Raw genomic sequence first — 13,359 nt, 5'->3', positions numbered from 1 at the left:
AAGGCATATTTAAAAAAATCACTTTCCGCAACCATTTTGTTTTCTACATTCAGAGTCAGCACATCTGGAATGCTGTACAGTTTGGCTTAACAGGAAATAAACCAGTACAGAATGATGGATTTTAATGTATTTATTTGCATTATGACAACAAAAGTTAAATGTTGACTTTAAAACTTGATTGAAAAATAAAAGCATATTTCATATTTCATCAGGCTGAACAGACCTTATACTGAGCGTTGTTATCATATTAATAAAAATTGACACAAAGCTATTGTTTTGCTTGGGTAGAAGTACAGAAAAAGTGTCAAGCAAGAAAATGCTTTAAAGTTAGCAAATTGTTTTAATTATCCAAAAAGCATCATCGAACATTAAGCGAAAATCTTCTAGATACATCTCAATATCTTAACAGCAACATACTTAAGCAATGCATGTTCTACATCAATTGGCAATTGTAAAGAACTTAGGCGAATTGGTCCTCTAGGTCCTCTAGGTCCTCTAGTTTTTCCTTGAATCCATCTTTAACAATTTTCTTCACCTTCTCTATTTCCTTTGGAGAGGGTGGTGGCATCACTGCCTTCAATTCTCCTTCAATTTTGGCCTGTCTTGCCTGAGTCTGGCTTTCAAAGTTTCGCTTATTTTTCTTGACCAGCTGCAGTATGCTGTTCTCTGCCTCATCGCAGGCATTCTGGAGCTGCAGGCGCTCTTTTTGAAAGTCAGGGTGTTTGGGATCCAGAGCCATGAGCTTTCCAAGGCTGCTCACTCTGTCCATCAAGTACTTGGTGGAAACCTCGGTGTAGGTATCTGCGATCATGTTCACCAAGCTGGCAACATTGGAGGCATGAAAGGCTTGAGTGTAGATCATGTCCTTGATGAACATAGTTGGTGAGTATTTTAAGGTGGATGCTTTCTGAACAGAACTGGTGAAATCTGTAAGGGAGGTGCTCAAACAGGTCTTGATGATGTTTGACACCATTTGAAAGAAACGCACCATTTTCTCCCATTGCTCTTTCACTCGTCCCATGGCATCGAGTCCCATGACCAGAAACTTAATGGTGGTGTCAAAATCGATCTCCTGGACTTTACAGCTCCTCATTGTGATCCGGATCTCATTCAGCTTCTCCTTGTTTTTCTCCATTTCTCTGACTCGCTTATCATAAGCTTCCCTTGCCTGATCCAGCATAGCCCGGTTCTGCTCTATTCGCAAGCGAGCATTTTCGGTGGCGGTTTGGCTAGCAGACTTCTTTCCTGAGTCACTGATCTGTGTTCTGCTCAGCTGTGGAGGTTTTGCGACAAAGGCAGGAGTGTTTGTTGATGCCTTGGCCTTAGAATCAAATATTTGAACAGATGTGATCAGATTTCGGATGTCCGAAACCAGCTTGATCATTTTGTCATGTTCACAGCCCCCCTGCACTGCATACTTGGCCAAGTCGTTGCAGATGGAGATGCCCTTCTCACAGATGGATAACGCTTCTTGCTTTGGCTGACATGGGTTCTGCATTCTGATGAGCTCTTTAATGATCTCAAAGTTCTTTTTCTGGAAATCCGATGTTATGCTTCCATTACTCTGATCTTTTAGCTTTTGCCACTTGATTTGATTATCTTCAATGAACTTTTCCAAAGACTGACTCACAGGCAAAATGTGGCTTGAGTTGGAGTATATGTTGTTTAGGGCTATTGGATCATGTTCTGGCACACTTCCCATTGGGCTCACACTGGCTCCAGTGTGACTTGGATTTAGTGCTGGAGCAGATGCTTTGACGGCCTCTGAAATAAATGCTCCTGTGCTTACAAAAGCTAGACCTGAAAGCATGGAGTTCAGTGAGCCAGCAAGCCCCTCAACCAGATCCATCCCAATTGTCTCCCATCCGGTTGGTAAAGAGTCCATTGACTCCTTAAATGCAGTTTGGGCGTCTTTAAGTTTTTTATCAATTTGTTGTACATCTCTTTTAGCTTTTTCATCGGCTTCTTTTAACACCTTTTCTCTAAACTTTGCTATTTCTAGCTTTTGCCGGACTTCCTCAAGCTCCCGAGAGTAGCTAGATTTAGCATTTAGGCTAGCCTCCAGAAGCTCCTGAATAAGCTCAATGACTTCCATGAACTTCTTCTCAGTCGAGGCCGCCAGCTCCAGGCAATCATTTGCTATGTTGTCAATGTTCTGGAGCTGGTCAGGGAGAAAGGTTTGGACAAGCTTGTCATCATCTTGGAGAAGAATTTTCACAGACATCTTGATGTATTCAGGAACGTTGCCTGTGTGCAGACGAATCTGATCCATGTTCTTGTGGGCTTCGTTGAAAGCATGCCATCCGGCATTGCAAACCTGCATGAGACAAGCTCGGAACGATTCTGGGTACTTGATTAATTTGAATCCATCTTTTGGAGGTTTTTTGTTGATGGAGAAGTCCACGTTAGATGAAATGAAGACCAACTCTCCCAAAATGGCAATGGATATCGGGCCTGGTGTTAAGTACTCCTCCCAGTTTGCATGTGGCTGCATTAGCATTTTAGTGTCATCTCTGGAGCTTGACGCCTTAGTAAGGTTTTGAGAGGCTTTGATGAGCTGTAACTCAGTCATGGTCTGACCTAATGGAAAGTGATTTAAAAACTGTGGTAAATGTTTTTTTGTTTTTTTACCCATTTCATAAAACTTAAAAGTTACTGTGGTAAGATTTTGGATAGTATTAGCCTTGTTGATATCATCTCTGTCCAATGAAAAACATGTATCAAGAGAGGGCAAAATGTGCTTAACTTTGAATGGGTGTTAATGTAAAATAAAAAAATATTCCAAGTAATTTAGACATTCCTATTGCTCTATTCATCCAGTGTGCAGGGCAACTTAAGAGTTCAAATGATGAAGAAAACTAAAAACAAAATGGAGATGTTTTTCATTGGACAGCAGTGTAATCCTCTGCCCTGTTTTCTAAGAAATTGGAGGTCTTGTGTCTTTATACACTGTACTGTTTTATATGAAACCACTGTAAATGACTGTGTACATCTTCATGACTGACTGACGGCAGAAATAAAAAAAAAACATTGAAGTTTCCTATTTGTTCATTCGAATAGTGACCCATATTGTCTCTTTAGCCACTGTTCTGGTGGACTTTCATCTACTAGCTTTCAAACTTCTCTTGTCTCTTATAGTTCCCTGGCATAATAATCTAATTTCCAGTGTTTCCATAAATGTGATGTGTGAATAAGATTGAAATACCCTTATTAACATTTACAGAGGTCTATATTCTTAATATGAAAAACTCAGTTGCAGAACAATATAATTAATACAATGAACATTTAGTTTACACACTAGAGACATCAGGTGATCTGCATCACAACTGTAGACAATGGGAATCACTGGCCCAAACGAGCCCCAGACATTTTGGAAGAAAACATTTACAAGTACAAAATCTTTTAAACCAGGATGCATTTGATATCTATTCCAAACCACATACGTTTTAGCTACTTTATTTAAAGAACAAGTTCCCTCACCTCTGAGAGTTGCAGTGTTGCAGATGGAGTCAATGTCTTGTGTGGATGTCTGGTAAATGCTTCACTCTCGAACTGCTGCTTTTATACACACCTTTCAGAAAGCTCAGCAAAACACAAGTGTGAAAGTGAGAAAACACAAGCATATATATGTCCTTACAAGTTAGACTGTAATAACTATTATTAAACCTGATCTTCATTGAACATCATTGACCAAAAGAGGTAAGACCAAGGCTATCTTTCACTATTTCACTTTTTCAAATCAATTTACTTTCTGCTTCTATTCACTGGCCACTTTTAGATCTATTACATGGGTCTATCATTACGGGCTGTTTAGCTGAATTTTTAAAATTTGTCAGCCACTCTCCACCTCATTGATTAATGGTCAGTTTCTGACCACAAATCTACTGCTGATCTGATGTTTTTTGGGTGGTGGACCGTCCTCAGTCCATCAGTGACACTGGAATGCTAGCTGGTACGATTTAGTAGTAGTAGTAGTAGTGTTGTTGCACTGAGGTTGTTGCACTTCAGCAACAGTGCTTCTTCTAGCTATATCCAGTTAAGGGCTCGAGGATGGTTGGCACAAACTGTAGATTGGTGACTGTAGACCAGGCAGGTGAATCTGCAGGCTATGGTGTCCTGTGTGCTGTGAGTGTAAATTAGAGATATGAATATTCATTTTTGTCAAAAATGTACAAAAATAAATTTTAACTTCTTTACAAAGTAAAAGAGCAAATGCTCTGTTGATAACTATTTAGTTTAGGTTTCATTAAATTACATGGTAACAACCTGATAAATGTATGGAACGTAATATTTACATGACCCTTTTCAAATTTCCACAGGGTTCGATTGTCCAGCATGTCGGTCTGTGTGGAGAATCAGGGGAGGCAGTTTGTGAAGGCTGTGAGTCCTTCACTTAAGAAAGGAATTATTGCTCTCAATGATTTAACCATCAGCCTCTTAGATATGGATAAAGACAGTGTGGCCAAAAGTGACTCCAAATCATTCAGGAAAATTCGAAGTGCCATAATTAGCGCAAAGCAGAACCTGGAGGAGGCTGAATTAGCTGCACGCAGGGAACTTCAGATGGTAGATGAATGCTATGAAAACTTAATGATTAGAAAAGGGAATCTGTCTAGACAGCATGAAAGTACAAAAGCTAGACTGCAAGATTTGAAACATCAGCAAAAAAGCAACAAAGCCACTTTAGATGTGTACAGAGCAGGGAAAGAAACTGCAATGGGTCGGCTTAGAGAAGCACGAGACGTGCTTTGGCACCAGAAGAGGAAAGTGGAAGAGGCAGAGAGTCTATGGGAGGCTGGAATTGGGATAACAGTTATTCCCATTTTTGGATGGATTGCTGGTAATTCTCTGTTTTTGATAAGTAACAGGTCTTATTGTTATATTCAAAGTATAAGATGTAATGCTCATAAACGAGAACATGAACAGATCATCATTTCATTATTTCACTTCTCTCATCTACTAATCATAATTAGGCTACCATTTGTTTGTATATCATTGTCGACAGGTCCGATTATGATCACAGCAGCTGAAAGCAACATTGAAAATGCAAGTTACGGAGTTCAGGAGGCAGAGAGAATCGTCGATGGCTTTGAATCCCAGGTCAGAGATTTCAGCAGGGCAGTGTCCGACTGTCAAAGAAGAATTGAACAGACTTGCAATGAGATTTCAAAGACAGAGGATAAGTTGAGGCAGATAGCCTGGAACATTGAAGAGGTTCTAATGCAGAGAAGGGTGATTGCTGACTTCCAGGTGAAAACGAGGAACTCTGTCAAGGTTCTTGGCTGTCTTGCTGGCACGTCAAGTGTGGCAGAGATCCAAACCCGCTGCTTTGTGTTGCTGGAGGCGATGATAAAGTTGATGCAGAATTTTGTCAAGTTAGTGGAAGGCATTCGAGAAGATCGACTTCTGCGGGATGAAGGCATTAAGGCCCTCATAACAAACCTGCAGGTCAATTACATCAAAATGCAGGCCATCACTTGGCCTTCTGATACCACCACCATTGAAGATTACATATAATTTGCCATTAATTCCACTGATTACGCTTTATCTTAGCTTGTATCTTCATGAATTCATTGAAGGCCTGAATGTGAAAGACTTAAAATAATTAAAGAATTAAAGACTGATTAATGATGATTAAAGTCTAGAAATAAAGGATAAACTCTGTAAACGTGTATTAGCATAGTGTGCTTTCTCATGTAACCATTACCTGTATAAGTGCTTATTAACGTCATGTTATACACATTAAAGCATATTTCACAAAAAATATGAATTCTAGTGAGACTTTCATTTCACAAACCTTCTCCTAAAAGACAGCACAAGAATACTAAAAGCCAAGAAGTCAACACATCAGCCCAGGACCAAGGAAATGGTAACTGCAGAGCAACTGTAACAATACCAATTTTTTATCAAGTCATTTTTTTGTCTTAGGGCCAAAATCATACAAACAACAATAACAATTCACATGATATTTATCTTAAGAGTTATGTTTTTCTGACCTTAAACTAATGTTTGAAGATGCCTTTCTACATAGTCTTAATTCTGACATCCTTAACAACTTAGTGGGAAGAGTTTTATCTTGTCCTAAAGACAAATGTTGCAAGTTATTATTCATGTATGAATTTTAAAACAGAATGTTGCTGTTCTTTAATAAAAAACATGTTTCTCCATAATTGTCTGGTTATTTTTCTTCCTTCTTTGAACCCTGTAGCTGCTCTGTAACCTGTGTAAGTAATTCTGGATGCATGGACCATTAGAAATGCTCTAAATAGACTTCCATTGAAATTTGAGAAGGTTGTTTTCTTTCTCCTGTAAAGTTCCTGTTTTAGAGATACATGTTTTTTCTTAGGGCAGTGACTAACTAGTTAAAACATTAATGCAGATTATTTCAGAAATTCAGCTTTTTATTTAATAAATAAACCATTGTGGCTTCAACTGTTGGTTCAGTCACTGTTTGTACTGAACATAACCTTCATGTGTTTCTTGAGCTCATGAAGAATATTTTAATGTAGACATTATACATTCTCAAGGCAGAGAGAATGTCATTACTGGTGCTTCATCTTGAGCTTTCTGACTCACGGTTGCTAATGTGGAGGCATTGAAGGCTTCCTGAGGAACACTTTTAACAACTCTTTGTGTGCCCAGCTGGCTATTGGCCAGTCAGTGGTACTGGAAAAATGTGTTATTTAACTCAATATTTAAGATGTGATTTAAAACTCAGTGAGACAAATTTAAGCACAGTTTCCAAACAATTCCATTGTTTATATTCACTGCACTACATGTGCAAACACTTGTGGACACCCTTTCTAATGAATGCATTCATCTACTTTACATTTCACTTACTGCTGACACGGATGTCCAAATGCACACACACAGCTGGCCTAGTCTTTTTAGCCAATAGTATAAGACTCTCTGGAGCATTTACATTTTACATTTATGGCATTTAGCTGACACTCTTACCCAGAGTGACTTACAAGGTTACTCATATTACAAGGATGCAGTGTTCAGAGTCTTGCAGAGGACTCTTATTGGTGTAGCGCAGCATAGCCACACAGACACAGAGCAAGATATACTCTTTATTAATTCCCTTAATTTAGGAAGAAACAAAGAATGAGCAGCTGTCCCAGTACTTTTGTCCAAACAGTTTATATAAGGCCCTAAGTGGTTTGCTGTGAATTAAACTGGCACATTGCTGGCTGGATTCCACAAACTGGACAGAGAGAAAAAAAAGAATAGGACATGGACTCTTTCTTAAGAGCATTTGGCCTCAGTTTGTCTGCCTGATTATAAATTCTGTCTTCATTTACAGACCAACTTACTAAAGTGGCTGACCACACTGCTGGTGTCAGTTGCCTAGTGCACTATGGCCAGGTCAAGGGTTCAACCACAAGCAACTTGAGCAGTTTTCACACTGCTGAACTCCTTACTCATCGGTGCCATTTTGTAAGCACTTTGGGTGTGTTTTTCACTTTTCAAAGCATAAAAATCCAGCAACAACCACAAACCCTAGTTCCACAAACTTGGTGAGACTTGGTCGACACAAACAGTGTTGTTACCCAGAAAACAAGCATGTTGCTGAAAAGCAGGTCAAATTTTCCGTGCAGAAGTATGGGTTCTGCATTTGAGGAGACAGATAAACTACAGTTATAAAAGTGCTTTGCTATTTACCCAAGAAAAACCTCAGCTAGTTAGATAGTTCAAAGATACATTTAAGCTTTAGACATTACTAAGCACAAGTCACTTTGGTGCCAGGATAGAAAAAAGCCTGGACGCTTGTCTTCTGTGGATTTTGAGGGATGGCGGGTCGAGCCGAGCCGTACTTGAAGCTCGAAGGGCTCTAAGTGCAGATCGGCTTTTGACCATTGCCATCAAGTATGGAGGGGCTGGCTGGTCTGCTCTTGGCTTTGTAGGCCAGCGTCAGGGTTTTGAATCTGATGCGGGAAGCAGCTACAGGAAGCCAGTGAAGAGAACGCAGCAGTGGAGTGACATGGCTGAATTTAGGGATGTTGAAGACGACCCGTGCCGCTGCATTCTGGATGAGTTGCAGGGGTCCGATGGTGCGCAGAGGGAGACCAGCCAGAAGAGAGTTGCAGTAGTCAAGTCTGGAAGTGACGAGAGACTGAACAAGCACCTGGGTGGCCTCTCTAGAGAGGAAGGGTTGAATCAAGTATTGTAGCTTATTTTGCTAAACATTGAAAACACATAAACCACATGAACATGCACATTGGTTGAACAACATCCTCTCAGGAGAAAACTAGCATATCTGTCTATCCTCACATTCATGAGTATGGTCCTGTAAATCATAGGATAAAAAGTAAACATCCAAATCGGTTTAATCCATAACCTTCCACCTCTCTCTAAAAGCTCTGCTTCCTTCTAAATTGGTGCATTCTAGGATGATTTTCTTGATAGGGTATGGCATGTAAAGGTCAAAAGAAGACTTGATGTGAGCATGAGTGATTGCCAAGTGTGTAGGTCCTGGTAGGAAGACCATTCAAGTCTGCCATTTTTTGTCATCCATATGTTGTCATTTGCAAGCTGCTGAAGGTCTGGTCCTGTGGCTGCACCTGGCGCTGGCTGCTCACAGAGTCCTGGCTGCTGAATGTCTGGTCCTGAGACTCTTTAACACTTTGGAGCTGGCGGATGCTCATAATCCTCCTGAAACTCATTGTCAGATTCTGAATTTTCAGAAATGTGATCTTTACATTCAGAAACTTCTTCCTCTGCATCGCCACCAAACCCCTCTGTCAATATCAGCTGTAAGCAGGGGTGGAAAAAGTACTGCAAAATTGCAATTACATAAAAGTACCTAAGTACTTCAATTCTATTTAAGTAAAAGTACCCATCTAAAAATCTACTCATGTAAAAATGAAAGTGCTCAATTTAAAATTTAACTTCAGTAAAAGTCATATAGTTACTTTCAATTATTTGATGTAAAAAGTACAAGTCATAAAATAAATTGTTTTTAATGAACTATTAGTCCACATAATAATTCGGGCCTTCCAGGTGGTATAATGTGCAAACTTTGTTCAGACCACCCCATAAAACATTTTTAAGTACAAGTGGCATAAGTTTCTATGGTCCATTTTTTTCTTTACTGACCACAGCTAGCTGTGCTGCGAATTAAAGCCACTAAAGCAAACTTACTAATGAAACCTGAACCAACCAGACTGAAAGTGTCTGAGACACTCACGTATTAAAGACAGCTAAGCAATTCCTTAGTAAAACTGTGCTTTTCCTTCCTTTTACAGAAATTTAAATCACAAATAAACTGCATAATGTTTACAACCTTAAAAAAAATCTAACAAAGTATCCAAGACAGTGAAAATGTTGAGCAATTCCTTATTAACAATTGTCTTAACTGAGTGTCCTGAAGTGCCCTGCCCCACAGAATACTACAGCACTAGACTGTGAAGCTCTTGTTCAGTTTGAGCAGTAGTTGATTTTGGAAGTTTGTAGCTAGTCCGTGCTCTTTTCGCTGTGAACAACAAACCAGCAGAGCTGAAAAGACGCTCCCAGGCAGCTGAGGCTGGAAGGCCTGTGTTGAGTTTCAGGAACAGTTTTGGTTTTATAGTCAGAAGATCAATACTTTCTGAGACACAGGCAATGTAGCCTTCTACCTCCCTGTCTTCATTTACAGACCTATTTACTAAAGTGGCTGACCACACTGCTGGTGTCGGTTGCCTAGTGCACTACGGCCAGGTCAAGGGGTCAACCACAAGCAACTTGAGCAGTTTTCACACTGCTGAACTCCTTACTCATCGGTGCCATTTTGTAAGCACTTTTTTTTTTGAAAGCATAAAAATCCAGCAACAACCACAAACCCTAGTTCCACAAACTTAGTGAGACTTGGTCGACACAAACAGTGTTGTTACCCAGAAAACAAGCATGTTGCTGAAAAGCAGGTCAAATTTTCCGTGCAGAAGTACGGGTTCTGCATTTGAGGAGACAGATAAACTACAGTTATAAGAAACGCATGTATAAAGTATTGTAGCTTATTTTGCTAAACACTGAAAACACTTTTAGGGTTTGGGGTTTAAAACATGGTGACAAATCATTTTAGCTCTGATTTCCTGATGTTTATATCTAGATGTGTTAAACAATTTGGCAGCTTGCATCTAAAATGTGTATAGAACCCGTTTTCATTTGCAGAAATATTGAAACTTGTGACTGGCAGGTGTTTCTTGGTGCTCAGCTGTTAGATTTACTCTTTAGTCATTTACTGCCTGAACAGAACTTTCTATTGTTTTATGCTTTTTATGTGATTATAATAAACTGTATAAATAAGATAAACACACTATTTTAACCAGGTTATTCAACTATTTAAAATGATTCCAACTGAAATGATTTAAGATGATTTTGAATATTATTTTAAAAAAAAAAATGTGGGTAATGATGTGTTTTAATAGACAAATGAGTGATGAGTGATACATTATCAAGCAATTTTGAACATTTGTGTCATTTCTATTCTGCTACAAGTAAAAAGTAAAGAACAAACAGTAAAGGTAAACAAGTTAGATTATGAAAATGATTAGCTTATAAAAAGATAAAATAAGAGTATAACAAAAGTACAACAAACAACCAACTAAGAAATAAAAATAATCAACAAAATAGTAAGCTAATGAAATAAATCACACTCAAATCAAACTTACACTAAATCAACTGTAAACTCACATTTTAGGAATGTTGCTTTATTAGATTTATATTATCTAAACCTAATGTTTTAATGTAACTGTTTTTGTAGTCTTGTGTTGCTGCTGTTGGAACAGGAGTTCAGTCCACTGTGTGCAGACAGAAAGGACCAATGCGGACTTGGTGTCCCCCTGGAGGGTAACAACAAACCCAAGATGCAAACAAACAAAACACGACATACGCATTTCTTGCATGGATTTTATTTAATGGTAATTTATACAGTGTAGATTTAAACCAGAACAAAGAAATGGTAGGTTTGTGGTTTTGGGTTGAAATAATAAATGAGTAACACCTACAGAGGAGGATGGGTCCCCCTTGTGAGTCTTGGTTCCTCCCAAGGTTTCTTCCTCCAGCTCTGAGGGAGTCTTTCCTTGCCACTGTCGCCGTTGGCTTGCTCACAGGGGTCTTTGACCCTTCATGTTATTTCTTCTTTCTTCTCTGTCCTTTATTAAGTACTAATTATGTAAAGCTGCTTTGTGATCACAGTTGTAAAAAGCGCTATACAAATAAATTTGACTTGACCTACAGAATCCCCCACAGCAGTGCACTTGCCCATTTTAAAGACAGCAGCGAGAAGTGGATCCATGAAGGAAGGGAGGTGTTGAATATTAGGTATAATTACAGTCTTTTAGGTTGCAGTTTTCTGTACAAAAATCTAAGCATGTGATGGTTACATCAGGGAGAGAATTGTGGAATACATGGTGGTCTACACTGGAGATCAATCCAGCAACCTTAATCTCAGCAATATATTGAGGGAGATCCTTAAACTAAGGTAAATGACAGAAGTGAAAGGACATGACCGTCAGGGAAATATTGACCCTTCAGTAGTTAAATTGTTCCTAGGACAGAACTGACCATACACGTACACACACGACCTTGTAGGCTCTAGTCTCGGGTGCTGTGGAAGCAGTAATATTGGTCTTGATGAATGCATAATAGTGGTTTCGCAGGGAACCGCAGCTTCCTAAAGCACCGAGGCTTTAGACCCAACTGTACTGGCTGTGCATTAGTGGACGCATAACAGCGGCATCTGGCGGCCAAAGCCACGAAGTGCAGCACAGGGTCAATTTCTGTTGGTTTTATTGCTTAAAAAGTTTTTAATAAAGGCAACTAAACTAAATCGTTTGTTGTACACGTTTTTAAAAGCCTAAATGCCAGGTTGGGCACATGCACACAACGTTAGACAGATTAACGTAGTGAGAATGAACTACTACAATACATACAACAGACCAAATACAGAATACATACCCAGATAAGGACCAGCACAGAGACTTTATTACAGCAGCCTCCCTTTATTACAGCCACGCTGCTGCTGCTGGTTGGCACCTTGTCATGTAATTATTCCATTACATGCACAATTATGTTTAACAATAACCAGAACAAGGCTCTTAAATAATCCATTAACATTCAGCACAGCTCTGCTCGTTTTTTCTGTTTCACACCAAACGACCCTCGAAACGAGCAAGGATTCGGTACATTTGAGTCAGCCCCTGAAGCGGTCCCGTGGCTCTGTGCTGAAACGAAGCGTCAGACGTCTGGAGTCACGTGACCGCTGTGGACTGAATCATGCATCGACACAGTGGTTCGAAGCAACGGGTGTCGTCTGACTCCTCGAAGCTTCGGATTCAAAGGTTGCCTCGCTATTGTTTGGGCCAGTGAAGACAGGAAGGCGTGAGAAACTTGCAGAAGATCTACTTTATTAAGACGAGCGCACATTACACATGTAGTGAAATCCCACACACCCAATACCAGGATAAACCAGTGAATCAGACGAACTGAGAGCTTCATCATGTCTAAATAACTGCACGCAATGCTGAAATTATTTCACCAAGTGGGCTACTGGCACAGTGCAAAGGGTGTAAAAGGTGTACTGCTAAGATTAGACACGATTATTAGACCTGCAGCTTTACAGCATGTAATGTATGTTTATGCAGTTAATGCAAAATATCAAAATCACAGTTAATCAGTCATGACTATGTCCTGACTAGACATATGAGCATCCTCTACATGCATCAGATCACTGATTCAAAGATTCAAATCACTGTCTAAAAGATTCAAATCACTGTCTAAAAGATTCAAATCACTGTGTAAAAGATTCAAATCACTGTCTTAAAGATTCAAATCACTGCCTAAAAGATTCAAATCACTGCCTAAAAGATTCAAATCACTGCCTAAAAGATTCAAATCATTGTTTAAAACATTCAAATCACTGCCTAAAAGATCTAAATCACTGTTTAAAAGATTCAAATCACGGTTTAAACCATTGAAGTCACTGTCTAAAAGATTCAAATCACTGTCTAAAAGATTCAAATCACTGTCTTAAAGATTCAAATCATTGCCTAAAAGATTCAATTTACTGTCTAAAAGATTCAAATCGCTGTCTAAAAGATTCAAATCACTGTCTTAAAGATTCAAATCATTGCCTAAAAGATTCAATTTACTGTCTAAAAGATTCAAATCGCTGTCTAAAAGATTCAAATCACTGCCTAAAAGATTCAAATCACTGTTCAAAAGTTTCAAGCAACTGTTTAGGACGACTGGGGTTTTATAAACATTCAAATAAATGTGTAAAGATTCAAATCACTATTCAAATGATTCAAATCACCGCCGTTTGTCTGAGATGACCTGATGATCTCACATGACTCACTGTGATTTCCATATTTTTCAACA

General features: G+C 39.1%; 2 protein-coding genes across 2 annotated transcripts; one reads left to right on the top strand and one right to left on the bottom strand.

Moving 5' to 3' along the window:
• Window positions 1-115: 115 nt before the first annotated feature.
• LOC140550130 (uncharacterized) lies at window positions 116-3,520 on the bottom strand. The gene is made up of 2 exons (XM_072673958.1): window positions 3,481-3,520; window positions 116-2,580 (listed from the first exon to the last, which is right to left on the bottom strand). The coding sequence occupies exon 2, from the start codon at window positions 2,570-2,572 to the stop codon at window positions 461-463; it is 2,112 nt and encodes a 703-aa protein (XP_072530059.1). The 5' UTR covers window positions 2,573-2,580; window positions 3,481-3,520; the 3' UTR covers window positions 116-460.
• Window positions 3,521-3,672: 152 nt separating this feature from the next.
• Window positions 3,673-5,798, top strand: LOC140550129 (uncharacterized). The gene is made up of 3 exons (XM_072673957.1): window positions 3,673-3,699; window positions 4,320-4,840; window positions 5,006-5,798. The coding sequence occupies exons 2-3, from the start codon at window positions 4,336-4,338 to the stop codon at window positions 5,515-5,517; spliced, it is 1,017 nt and encodes a 338-aa protein (XP_072530058.1). The 5' UTR covers window positions 3,673-3,699; window positions 4,320-4,335; the 3' UTR covers window positions 5,518-5,798.
• The last annotated feature ends 7,561 nt before the right edge of the window (window positions 5,799-13,359 follow it).

Source organism: Salminus brasiliensis, chromosome 2, assembly GCF_030463535.1.
Source record: "Salminus brasiliensis chromosome 2, fSalBra1.hap2, whole genome shotgun sequence".
Lineage (NCBI taxonomy): Eukaryota > Metazoa > Chordata > Actinopteri > Characiformes > Bryconidae > Salminus > Salminus brasiliensis.
Note: the sequence above shows the minus strand (reverse complement) of the source record. Positions and strands in the feature narration are given on the sequence as shown.

Bases quoted from the DNA above. Each gene is read 5' to 3' on its own strand.
- LOC140550129 (XM_072673957.1), top strand. From the start codon at position 4,336: ATGTCGGTCTGTGTGGAGAATCAGGGGAGGCAGTTTGTGAAGGCTGTG. The intron at 4,841-5,005 runs GTAATTCTCTGT...CATTGTCGACAG, and splicing joins CATTTTTGGATGGATTGCTG to GTCCGATTATGATCACAGCA.
- LOC140550130 (XM_072673958.1), bottom strand. From the start codon at position 2,572: ATGACTGAGTTACAGCTCATCAAAGCCTCTCAAAACCTTACTAAGGCG.